This window comes from Dromiciops gliroides, chromosome 3, assembly GCF_019393635.1.
Source record: "Dromiciops gliroides isolate mDroGli1 chromosome 3, mDroGli1.pri, whole genome shotgun sequence".
Taxonomy (NCBI): Eukaryota; Metazoa; Chordata; class Mammalia; order Microbiotheria; family Microbiotheriidae; genus Dromiciops; species Dromiciops gliroides.
In genome coordinates, this window is record NC_057863.1 from 490,553,325 (window position 1) to 490,566,709 (window position 13,385).

Sequence of the window (13,385 nt, forward strand, 5' to 3'; positions counted from 1 at the left end):
CTTTTAAAGACTTAGAAACTCTGGTGAACACAATGGAACCAGTCTCAGTTCTCCAGGACTCATGATAAAGCATACTACCTATTTCCAGATTGCTAGGGGATGGATTTAGAGTGTAGATTGAAGCATTTTTTTTTATATGGTTAATACAGGAATTTTTTTTTTGTTTGACTAGATATATTTGTAATAGCTTTGGGGTTTTCTTTTTCTTTTCTTTTTTTTTTTTAGTGAGGCAATTGGGTTTAAGTGACTTGCCCAGGGTCACACAGCTAGTAAGTGTTAAGTGTCTGAAGCCAGATTTGAACTCAGGAACTCCTGACTCCAGGGCTGGTGCTCTATCCACTGCGCCACCTAGCTGCCCTGGGGTTTGCTTTTTCAATAGTTAGAGGAGAAAAAAGTTGGAGGGAGAAAATTTGGAACTGAAAATAAAATAAAACTGAATTTTTTTAAAAAAGTAAAGTTGTGGGAAAAGAACACAGTTTATATGTGTGTGTGTGTGTGTGTGTGTGTGTGTGTGTGAGAGAGAGAGAGAGAGAGAGAATATGAGTGTGTGGGGGGCACTAACAAACTTGGCCCAAGAAGGTCCATTTTGAAAAATAATTATTTATTATAAATAAAGGCTATATCACAAGCTTCTTTTTCACATTAAAACTTACCTCCACCATTGCATATTCTGGCTGTTCCACTTCCCAATCCATATATGGCAGAAAGTCTATATCTTCTGTGGTGATAAGTTCCAAAATATTTGGAGTGTAGGGATCCAGTGATTTATTGTCATCCTGAGTAAAAACAAGTGAATGTAGAACTTATTTTTATAATAAAGCTTTCATGATTCCATAGACCACAAAAGACAAGCCCCAACTTGGGACTGCTCCTAGAATTAGAGTGTCAATAAATGTCACACTCTAAAACTGAAGCTAATCAAAATAAACCATGAGATGAATTAGTTGCAAAAGTAGATGAGCTATTCATGACTAGGTAGCTTTAAAAAATCAGGAAAATAACCAATATGTAACTTACTGTAGTCAATTCAATTCAACACAAGTTTTTGCTGGAAACATATACATTTTGTTTTTTAGGGTTTTTTGGGCAGGGCAGGGCAATGAGGGTTAAGTGACTTGCCCAGGGTCACATAGCTAGTTAAGTGTCAAGTGTCTGAGGCTGGATTTGAACTCAGGTCCTCCTGAATCCAAGGCCAGTGCTTTATCCACTGCGCCACCTAGCTGCCCCCAAAACATATACATTTTAAAGGCCAGGAACTTGGCTGGCAAGGGAGAAGTGGTCTTTTCCTCTGCTTCTCCTTTTTAAAGATTTTTTTTTTTGGTGGGGCAATGAGGGTTAAGTGACTTACCCAGGGCCACACAGCTAGTAAGTATCAAGTGTCTGAGGCTGGATTTGAACTCAGGTCTTCCTGAATCCAGGGCCGGTGCTTTATCCACTGCACCACCTAGCTGCCCCCAATGTCAGGGCTTCTTAAACTTTTTCTACTTGCGACTTCTTTTTGCCCAAGAAATTTTTATGTGACCTTGGGTATACAGGTATATAAAACAGCATACATACATAACCTTTTACTGTGGCCAGATTTTTTGTGTCCCCCACATTCAGTTACACAACCCCATATTGATTTTTTGTGACCCTCACGTTCAGTTATACAACCCCATATTGGTTCACATTTTGAGAAGCTTTGGTCTATGTGACATTCAGTTTGAAATTTCTAATAGGCAGTTGGAAATATGAGACTGGGTGGTCAAGAAAGAGGTTGGGGGGAGGGTAGCTAGGTGGCACAGTGGATAGAGTACCGGCCCTGAATTCAGGAGAACCTGAGTTCAAATCTGGCCTCAGACACTTGACACTTACTAGCTCTGTGACCCTGGGCAAGTCAATTAACCCCAATTGCCCCGCAAAAGGAAAGAAAGAGGTTAGGGCCAGACAAATAAAATAGAGACCTATCTGCATAGAAATGATAATTGAAACCAAGGGAACTGATAAGATAAAAAAATTGAAAAAGTAGAAGAAAAATACCCAGGCCAGAGCCTTAGTGGACATTCGTGATTAATGAGCAAGCCCTTCATGAAGATCCAGCAAAGGAAACTAAGGAGAAATGGTCAGACAGGTACAAGGAGAACCAGGAGAGAATGTTAGGGAGAAGAGGGTAATCCAAGAAAACACGCTGCTTATTATGAGGAAGAGGGAGCACCTCAGGGGAGATTGTGGTTTAAATCAGAAACCAGAAGCGGAGAGGAACTCTGCAGCCTCATGACTGTGCCTGACAGTGATCATGACAAAGGCAGACTACCATCATGCAGTGGCTTTGAGAGAACAGAGAGCTGGCCCCAGCAGGGGTTACATACTTCCTATGTAGAGAACTAGCAAAAAGAACACACTGGTAGCCCTACAGCTCCAAAAGTATGAGCTGTTTCTACACCTGGACTATGACCATACATCTTCTCCATCTATGAGCTGGCCACATGTATTCTACGTTTCCTACTAGTGTTGGAATTTGGGGGTAAATGTGCCCCAGTTTTATGGAGGAACTATTTTATTAGAGGGTAGTGAGGTGATACAGTAGATAAAGGGCCCAGAGTTAGGGAAATCTGAGTTCAAATCCAGCTTCAAACACTTAATACCTGTGTGACCCTGGGCAAATCACTTATTTGCTATCTGCCTCACATTCCTCATTTATAAAATGGGGAGAAAAACAATATCTACCCCACAGGTCTATTGTGAGGATCAAATGATATAATAATTGTAATTGTGTTTAACACAGTGCCTGACAAGTTGTAAGCTAACATATAAATGCTAGCTATTATTTTTATTATCATTATTCTTGTGGCTGTTGCTTTTTTTCTTATTATACTATTCATGAAATGCTTTTGCTTTGAATTAATTGTGCCCTCTGGTTAAACAGTAAATGTAAACATATCAATGGGGGGTTGTGAGCTATGGTCTTAAATGAGTTAACTTGGGGTACTCTGGTCTGGGGGATCTACTGTGTGATTTGATGAGTGCCCCCCAGGTGACAAAGGTGTTAGGGATGAAAAGATTTAAAAAGAGGATAAATTAGATTTCCCCTTGCTCTCAAGGTGTTTGCATTTGAATGTTTACAAAGAAAACTAAAATCTATTCAATTGTATTGTAACATGTCCAAGAAATGTTATTACTGAAAATTGATGGCCTCCATGGAGTCTAGACAAGGTAGAGCCAAAGAGTAAGAATTTGTCATTGTTTACCTAGGAAAGCTGGAGAAGGAAATGGCAAACCACTCCAGTACCTCTGCCAAGAAAACCCCAAAGGAGGTCTTGAAGAGTTACATGAGACTGAAAAACAACTGATCAATCTAGGAAAGTGGGTTGTCTTATTTTAGCCTACCCGCATCAATTCTTCAGTCAAAAACATTCCTACAGTAAATTCAGCAGAGCCTAATAGTGTTTTGCAATTAGTAGGAATTTAATAAGTATTTGTTGAATTCTAATCAAGGTACCCTATTTTTATGGGAAAGTCTAGGAGTCAAGAATAAGAACAGGATGGTTCACTTTGCATTGGTTCAGCTAACGCAAAATTACTAACCTTTAAGAATCAATACATATTACACAGGGGGTGACATGAATCCTGCCATCAGGGTGGTATTCTTCAGATACTCACATATCCCATTAGACTCTCACATTCTAAGTATGATATGGGCTCAAAGCCAGTACTCCAGACAACTTCATAAAGTTGAGGCAGTCAGATATGCAAGACAATATTTAACAATAGATGAGACCCCCAGATGGTCTTTATAATTGCCCACCATCATAGGAATGGGCTGGCATATTTCACTAGGTCCTGTTGATAGGCCCTTATCATTGGTCACTTGAGCCATAGGGATAGTCTACCACTTCTGCAATGGTCAAAAGATCAGCCTCAAACCTCAGGTCCATCCTCACTAAGGGAGAAAAATATTTGCATTACCTGTCTCTAAACACTGTGTTGAAGAAAGCACTTTGGAAGCTGGAAAACACTATGGGAATGTGAAATGTTGTAATTTACTATTAATAAAATAATAGTTACATGATTGTTAATCATAAATCTGTGCTTTGTAATATCCTAGAAGATATCAGCTTTCCAGCAAAATGTCACTTAGTTTTCCCACTTTACCACATAATTAAAGTTCATGATAAATTTAACAACAAATATAATTAACTATGATTTAATAGGCTTAAGTTTTCTTGTTTTCTTATTTAGGACAATTATAATAATTTAATCACCTATTAATAACAATACTTACCCTTTTTTCAACTGCCACAAAACTTGTAAATTGTGTTATAATAGAGTTCTCCTTGCTGAGTTTAATAATCATAGACTTCAAAATTTGCTTCTTCATCTAGGTTGGAAGGTTTTAAATAGAAATATTATACCAAACAGATGTATTTTGTATTCAAGGTGCATAGATACTTAATTCACATAGACACACACACTATGATCCTTTTTAATTCCAGTTTTTATTACTCCTTAAACAGAAATTCTAGAAAACTTTTTCCCTTTAGGTAAGGAAGTATGATCCTATGTTCAGAAAGAATACTGGACTTGGAATAAGAAAGTGTGGGTTCAAGCTTTGGCTTTTGCACATTTTTCAATATGTCACTTTATCTCTCTTAGCTTCAGTTTCCTCATCTATAAAATGGGCACAATGCTACCTGCTTTTTATCTACTTCACAGATTTGCTGTGAGAATTAAATTAGAATGTAAGTGAAAATGTTTTCTAAATTGTAAATGTTCCTCAAATGTAAGATTTTATTATTGTTATCTATGGATAAAACATATTTTATGATTAATGTTCCAAACAAAACATCCATGCAAAAGTTTTCTTCTACATTTTTCACTTTTATAAGGTAAGTGACTCCATGTCACCCACTTAAGAGATCTGATAAATCATATTCAAAGGGATAGTAAATACCTTGATAAAAATCAAATAAAGAAAGCTGCCTAATCTAAGGACAAGACTAGAAAATCTTGAAAATAATTTATTTAGTTTATCGACCCAAAAGTCTGATAATTTAGTGTTAGGTTAATTGAGGATCACCCTCTTTAAGGATCACCCTCTTTAATAGCAACCTTTTACCTACCCGTAATCTGGGGCTTTAGATAGCTTTTATTCTATGTTAAAATCTATGAAGTCAAGACATCTGTTCTAAGGTTTCGCCTTTTGAAAGCAAAATTACAGATCTATAGCTTTCTGAATCCAAGCAAGATTATAATAATAAAAATCTTCTGTCAGATATTTCACAGGATCATAGACCTAGAGCTTGAAAGGACTTTAAAAGTGATTTTGTCCAACTTTTTCATCCTAACGAGGAAGAAAATGAAGCCAGAGAGCTTAGATGATTTATCCAAGATCATATAAATAAGAAATGGGATTTGAACTCAGGTTCTAAGACCCTCAGTTAAGAGCTCCTCTCAGATCAGCTTTTTTTTTTTCCACTGAGACTTAATAGGTTTGCTCTTGCTGTTACCCTAGTCTTACAGGACTAGAAATCTCTGTTAGTTTTCCTTTTAAATGAAAACATAATTGAAGAAAATAAAGTGGGGCTTTCTCTCTAAAAGAAATAAAATGAGATGAAGGATATTCTTCCTCAGGTTGTGCTTCTATTCTGGGAGAAGATTATCTCTAAACATTCTTCCACCTGTAAATTCTATGATTCCATAACTCTATTTAAGACAAATTCCTTTTACCCTAACACATAGACTTATTCTTTATCCATTTTACCTAACTTCACATGTTGTTAGCTACATCAGTTTAAGAAAGATTGTCTAAAAATCAAAGAAAACTTTCTATAGAAAAAGCAAACCTCATGTTTTGTTTCATCCTCATGGAGTATTCCATCTTCATAATCTCTGATGATCGCTCTAGCTGTTAACTTGTGAAGCATCTACATTTCGGGGGCAAAAGAAAACGACTTTACCTTTTTTATTACCACTTTACCTCCTTAACTTTTAAAAGTCATTAATTAATTTCTTTGGTTTCTTAATTTGATTATCTTTTTTTATAAGCAAGTAGTAGGTTTGTCCCTGGGACTCCCACCCAGTCCTAGGAGGATGTTTGCACAAATGTTCTCAGAGGAAAAAAAGAAAATATTGTAACCTAAAGATTTTCTCCTCTCTTTATAGGTTATTGCTAAAGAGAATTGACCTTAGGAAATGACTTTGATGACTTTTTTCTCAAACTAATACTCTGCTTTTACTATTTATTTTTATTTTTTAAATTAAAATTTCTTTTTTCATCATCAAAAATCTTCCTTATCTCCTTCCACATTCACCCCCTAGAAACTGAGAAAGAAAAACAAATCCCCAGTTATAAACATGTAATAATGAAGCAAAACAAATTCCTATATTCGTCAAGTAAAAAAAAAGTTTGTCTACACTCTGAGTCTATCATCTCTCTATGAGGAGGTAGGTGAGATATTTCATCATGGACCCTCTGGAATCATGATTCGTTATTGCAATGGACAGAGTTCCTAAGTCTTTCAAAATTGTTTGTTTTCTCAACAGTGTTGTCATTGTGTAAAATATTCTGTTGGTTTTGCTCACCTCACTCTGCGCTGGTTCATATAAACCTTCCTAGGCTTCTCTGAAATCATCCCCTTCAACATTTCTTGCTGCACAAAAGTATTCCATCACCATTATAAACCATTCCATCCTTAATTATTCCCAAATTGGTGGGCACACCTTCAATTTCCAATTCTTTACCACCACCAAGAGTTGCTATAAATGTTTTTGTACATCTTTAGAGTTTGTTTTGTTTTATATTACTCTCTCCCTTAACTTACATTCCCCAACCTATTCCTCTCCCAGTTGCTTCCCCTTTCCCTCTTGTTTCCCTGTTGAACGAAATGAATTCCTATACATAACTTTGCATGTGTATTTTTTCCTTCTTTTTACCAGTTGATCAGAGAGTGACATTCAAGACTTTTGTTCCTCTCTTCTGCTTCCTCTTTCCCACATTTCCATGTTGAATGAAATGTACTTTTGTACCCATTTGTGTGTGGATATATGTGTATGTAAGTATTTTGCCTTCTTTTGATGTGTTTAGACGAGAATGAGGTTCAAGTATCAACCAATCTCCCTACCCCTTCTTCATTGTTTATACTGATTTCTGCATCCTGATTATTTGAGATGTTTTCCCTCATTTTTCCTCTTCCTCCCCCTGCCTGTATATTCCTCTTCACCTCGTTTTCCATTCTCCTTTTAAGACTGCCAAAATATAAGAACCACCCCTAGTTGCTCTGTCTAATTAATTAGACTGCTTCTATGATCTTTGATAGGCCACTAGGTGGCACCGTGGATAGAGCACCTGGTTTGGAGTCAGGAAGACCTGAATTCAAATTTGACCTCAGACACTTTCCTCATCTGTAAAATGAGTTGGAGAAGGAAATGACAAATCACTCCAGTGTCTCTGCCACGAAAACCTCAAATGGGGTTGCTGATCCTTTTTTAGTCCCTTATTATTTCTCATTCATGTTTGCTTTTTTTCTCTCTGACTCCTGTGTTTGCACTTCAGTTTTTCTATAGAGTTTTAGTCTTTTCATTCGCAATGCTTAGAAATTCTGTATTTCATTAAAATTCCTTTTTTTTTTTTCCTCCTGTAGGACTACACTCAGGTTTGCTGGATAGGTTATTCTTTGTTGTAAGACTATATTCTTTGTATTATGTAATATTGTATTCTAAGCTCTGTGTTCCTTTGTTGTGGTAAATGCTAAGGTGTATGTGATTTCTGACTGTGGCTCCAAGGTATGTGAATTCTTTCTTTCTGGCTGCTTACAGTACTTTTTCTTTGACCAGGAAGCTCTGGATTTTGGCTATGATGCTTCTGGGAGTTTTCATTTTTGTTTTTTTTTTACTTGTTTGTTTTTCAGAAGGGGACCTGTAGATTCTTTCTACTTCTACTTTGCACTCTGGTTTTGTTTTTGTTTTTGTTTTTGTTTTTGTTTTTGTTCTTTGGCGAGGCAACTGGGGTTAAGTGACTTGCCCGGGGTCACATAGCTAGTAGGTGTCAAGTGTCTGAGGCCATACTTGAACCCAGGTCCTCCTGACTCCAGGGTCGGTGCTCTATCCACTGTGCCACCTAGCTGCCCCTGCCCTCTGGTTCTAAGACATCTGGGCAGGTTTTATTTTATGATTGCTTGAAATAAGATGTCTAGACTACTTTTCTGTTCTTGGCTTTCAGGTAGTACAATGATTCTTAAATAATCTCTCCTTGATCTGTTTTCCAGGTAAGTTGTTTTTGCTATGAGATACATACCTTACATTTTCTTCTATTTTTCAGTCTTTTGACTATTTTAATATTTCTTATTGCCTTAGGGACCTATTGGTTCATTATTATTTTCAGCGAGTTTGTTGCTTCAGGAAAATTTTGTATTTCTTGTGTCAAGCCATTAATTCCCCTTTCAATTCTTTCTCTCATAACTCTCATTTCCTTTTCATTTCTCCTTCTAGTGCTCTTATTTAATTTATAACAAAAAATTAAACTATTAAAAACCTCTTGCTTCATCTTTTTTCAAAAATTCTAGTTGAATTTCCCCCATGCCAAATTTTTCTTTGAGGCTTTGCTTACAAATATCTTAGAGGCATTCTGTTCATTTGAGTTTGTATATTGAGCTTCATTGTCACTATAATTAATAGATTTTTATGGTGGGATTTTTTTTTGCTCAATTTTTCCATCCTACTCCCTGACTGTGGACGTTATGCTAGGTCAGGCTCTGTGCCCTTCCAGAGAGAATGTCTGGGCTGGTCTTGTTGCTACTTTCTTGAGGTACTGAATTATTCTAGGGACAGCTCATGCTGGAGAACTGCAAGTTTTCAATGCAAATATGGTATTAGTTTTAAAACCAGGCAAAGATAACACTAAAAAAGAAAATAAAGATCAATTTCTCTAATGAATATACAAAAATACTCAATAAAATATTAGTATAATACAGCAGCGTATTAAAAAAACTATTTATCATAATTAAGTAGGTTTTATATCAGGCAAGTAATCTAAACTCTGTGCTTCAGTTAGATAACAATAATAACACTACTTACATATTAGAAGGTTTTTGTGAACAAAACACTTTATAAACCCTGAAGCACAACATAAGGGTGAATCTTTCTTGCACTATACTGAATAAAATTTAATTTTGATTAATTCAGAAAACTTAGAAACTAATAATAGAGATAAAGTAGATATGAATTTTATCTAACTAGGTGAATAAAATATGTGGGTTCCTCAATATACTACTGTTAAACTAAATGTTTATAGGTGTAGAAAAGTGAGCTCATATGTCCAATTCCTTCCCTGAGTGAGATACTTAGATTTTAATATGTAACAGAAGTAAAAATATTAAGTAATAGTGTATATTAAATGACTAAGGATATGTTTATTAAAACATAAAATTATGAAAATTGATTACTATCATAGGTATATAGATGAAGTCTTAAATCTTACAGTTCCAGTTGTTTTCTGTAATTCGGTAGTTGATACCATTGTGTGAAATTCTCTGTCTTGAATGAAAGCATGTAGGATGGCCTGGATGACATTGGAAAAAAAAGAGGTATCTGATTACTTTTTCCTATCCATATTCCCAACCTCTTAGCTGCTGAAACGTTTAGCAGTGATTATCCCCATGATTAACAATTAACAATCACTTAAGTGAAGATAGAAGCAAAAACCACTTTCCCTTAGTTGCAAAAGGTATCCATCAAAGGGGAAAGTTTCAAAAGAAGCCATGGCTAAATATTCAAACATACAACCTGTGCTTCTTTGGACAATTCCTCACCTGTGTACAATGAGGGATGAATCCATACACAAGCAGTCTATCATTGTTGAATAAGGCCTGAATTTCCGTGGGAGCCTGAATGGGCTCTGGTGAATTTAGATTTAGTTGCTGCCATTTAATAGACACAGAGCTGCATCCTGGAGAAAATATTCTTGTTATCTGGTCTTCAATCTATTTACGAAGGAAAAAGATTTGGATTAGGTCTTGATTTTATTCCATGAAAAAATAACTTTCTTGCTAATTAAAAATATTTATATTCTCATCATTTTACAGTTTTTCCTTCTATATGAAAGGAAAACATTGGAATAAAGTTGACAAATGCCCCTTTAAAATTATTACAGTATTACTGTTACCCACTTTACATATGAAAAAGTCACTGCAATGCCTTCATTAATTTCTCTAGTGTGCAATTTTCATAGTAGCTTTCAATTAAAATATTCATTTTAATAATACAGGATTATATAACACTTAGCTTTAATAATACAGGTATTATATAATACTTATCTTTAATAATATAGACATTACAATTATAATAATATAGGTATTACATAACACATAGCTTTAATAATACAGGTATTACATAGCACTTTATAAAGCTCTGGGAATAAAATGATTTGTGGGAGAACCATTCAACAAATACTTCTTATCTACTATACGCAGGGTAAATTACAAAGACCAATCAATACAGGGGAAAGAAGCCTGGTAGTTCAGAGGTAAGGGGGTTCTAATTCTGGCTCTGTGTCCCTGTAGGTCACTTAGTATTTCTGGGCACACCTAAGATTTAGGGTTGGAAGGGATGTGAGAGGTCATCTTTAGTTCAACCCCTTCATTCTACTGATTGGGAACTTGAGGTTCAAAAAGGTTAAATGACATGCCCTAGGTCACATAAGTGACAGAAGCAGTATTTGAACCCAGGTCCTATGACACCCAAACCAGTGATTGTTCCATTATATCACCAGTTGGACCAAATGATTACCAAGGTTCTTTGCAGACCTAAACTTTTGTGATGCTGTGGCAGGTGATTCAGTGAATTCACCTAGGGACTATTCTGCTCCCTTTCAGATTTCCTTTTCATTCCTTCTCCTCCAGTGAAGAAAGAGAATTTGTTTAAATTTTATTATTCTGGACAGTAATCCTATCTAGTCTCTATTTTATTTAATTCTTCTCTTAGGCCCACCCTGTTCTAAACACAAAAAAGAACATCTTGTTTTTCAAAACAACAAAAAAAAGAACTTTAAATTTAGTCACTTAACATGGCTAAAAGAGCTCAAACTTCCCAAATTAGAAAAAATGATACTAGTCATAGTTATAAGTTACATTTATATGGTGCTTTGAGGCTGATAAAGTGTTTATCTCACAAGACCCTTTAAGTGCTACAATCCCCATTTTATAGATGAGGAAACTGGCCTTCAGTGAGTTTACTAAATATCAGGCCTGGAATTCAATCTCAGGACTTCGGATCACAGGATCATAGATTTTACTAAAAAGGTCCATCAAAGGCCATCTAATTTTTTCCTCCAGTGCTTATTTATATGGAAATTAAGAATGGTAGATGTAAAGCTGAAAGTGACCTTAGATGCCTTGTTGTCTAACCCCTTCAAATTTTAGCTGAGGAAACTGATGTTCAAGGAAGTTTAAGTGACTTGTCCAAGGTCACACTGGTAGTAACAGAAGCAGAATTTGAACCTAGGCCCTTAAACCAGGATTCTCTCCATCATACCACACAATGTTGCCTTCCTTATTCCCAGTCAAGGCCTCTTTTCATTACACCAGTCATAATGGACTCCAGCATCCTTTCTTGTGGTTTATACAAGGTGTAGTCACTGAGTAATGAAACTTGTTTTTAACAAACATAGACGAATGATTATAATAATAACAAATAACACTGATATGTTGCTTTAAGGTTTGCCCAGAATTTAACATGCAACATTATATGTGGTTCTCACAACACCATCAAGTCAATTATTTGTTTATACACATGAGAAAACTAGGGCTCAGAGGTTAGATGACTTGTCCAAGGTCACACAGCCAGTGAGTATCTCAGGTGGGATTAAAATCTAGGTCTTCCTAATTCCATATATAGTATTCTATTCACTACATTAAGATGGCTCTGAATTCTGTGTCAGAATCCATACATTCAAGTGAATGCTGTCTTGAAAGCCTTTTCTTGGGAAACTCCATATTTATTCCAATAATGCGGCTATAACCTGAACTCATTGGACCTCACTCTTTGGAACAGCTTCAAAGACAGTTTATAAGCCATGAAACTGCTTTAGAGTCACATTTCATTTGTCATTCCAAAGAGAAGCAGCCACCTTCTTTCAAGAACTGGCTTTGGATAATTTTTGTTTAAAAATGACCAGCCTCTGTCATGTTAGAAACCTTGGTATTTTCATTATCACTCCTCAACTCCCATGGCCAATCAGTTACCAATTCTTATTGATTCCATCTCTGAAAGATCTCTCAAATCTATTCCTTTTTTCCTCTATTTCCATAGCCATCATCCTAGTAAAGGTTTCCATTACTAATGCCCTGGATATTACAACTTTTTAACAAGACTTCCCATCTCCACTTTCCATCTCTGAATAATCCATCTGTCACAGTGCTGTCAGAGTTATCTTCCTTATATGTAGATCTGATCATGTTACACATCTGTGCAAGTATTAGAGTAGTTTCCTCTTACTTCTAAGTAGTTAAACTCCTCTGCCTGTTATTCAGACTCTCTATATGTGGCACTTATTACAGCCTTATCTAATACAAATCTCTCATGTACTCTATCCCAGCCATACTAAACTACTTGTTGACCTCTAAACATACCCCATATTTGCCCATTTCTCTACGTTGTGCCATGGCTCACACTGTTCCCTATGCCTAGGCTGTTCTACCAAAAATAAGACTGGGAATTTCTACCTATTCTTTACAGCCCAATTCAAAAGCCACTTACTCCAGGAAGGCTTCCCTGATTTCCTAGATTAGTAACTAGCTACCCTCCCCGTTCAGACATGCAAAGCACTCTGTACCCTTGTTAACTTATAGAATATTTTGTTTTAGTTTTACACATCATAGTCTCCTCTTCCATTAAAGTTCTCTTCTGATGCCCAGTCATGGATAAGGGTAACCATGGATTCTTTTTTTTGGGTGGGCAATGAGGGTTAAGTGACTTGCCCAAGGTCACACAGCTAGTAAGTATCAAATGTCTGAGGCTGGATTTGAATTCAGGTCCTCCTGAATTCAGGTCCAGTGCTTTATCCATTGTGTCAACTAGCTGCATCCATAACTCTGGATTCTTGAAGGCTAAGCAACCTGCTAAGTATAGCTTCCTATCAAGCTGGAAATGCTTAAAATATGAGCCTGGTGCTGGATTCAATTAATCAACAAGCATCAAACACCTCCAAATATGCTAGGCTCTATGCTAGGCACTAGTGATACAAATAAAAACTGAGATAATCCCTGTTCTCAAAGAGCTTATATTTTTATCAAGGGATATAAGCAAAGATAAAATTAAAATAAAATAAATACAAAGTAATTGGGAGAGTATTAAAAACTTGGACAATCAGGAAAAACCTATTGAAGAATGTGGAACTTGAACTGAGCCTTGAA

The 13,385-nt window shown here is 36.1% G+C and overlaps 1 protein-coding gene across 1 annotated transcript in view; it reads right to left on the minus strand.

Annotated features, from left to right (window-relative positions):
- Positions 1 to 13,385, minus strand: part of PARP4 (poly(ADP-ribose) polymerase family member 4) — a 98,809-nt gene that overhangs the window by 17,781 nt on the left and 67,643 nt on the right. Inside the window, exons 26-30 of the mRNA XM_043995236.1 lie at positions 9,786 to 9,956; positions 9,455 to 9,535; positions 5,823 to 5,903; positions 4,262 to 4,357; positions 654 to 776 (exon numbers count right to left, since the gene is read on the minus strand). Coding sequence (XP_043851171.1) covers positions 654 to 776; positions 4,262 to 4,357; positions 5,823 to 5,903; positions 9,455 to 9,535; positions 9,786 to 9,956 — 552 coding nt within the window. The remainder of the gene's footprint in view (positions 1 to 653; positions 777 to 4,261; positions 4,358 to 5,822; positions 5,904 to 9,454; positions 9,536 to 9,785; positions 9,957 to 13,385) is intronic.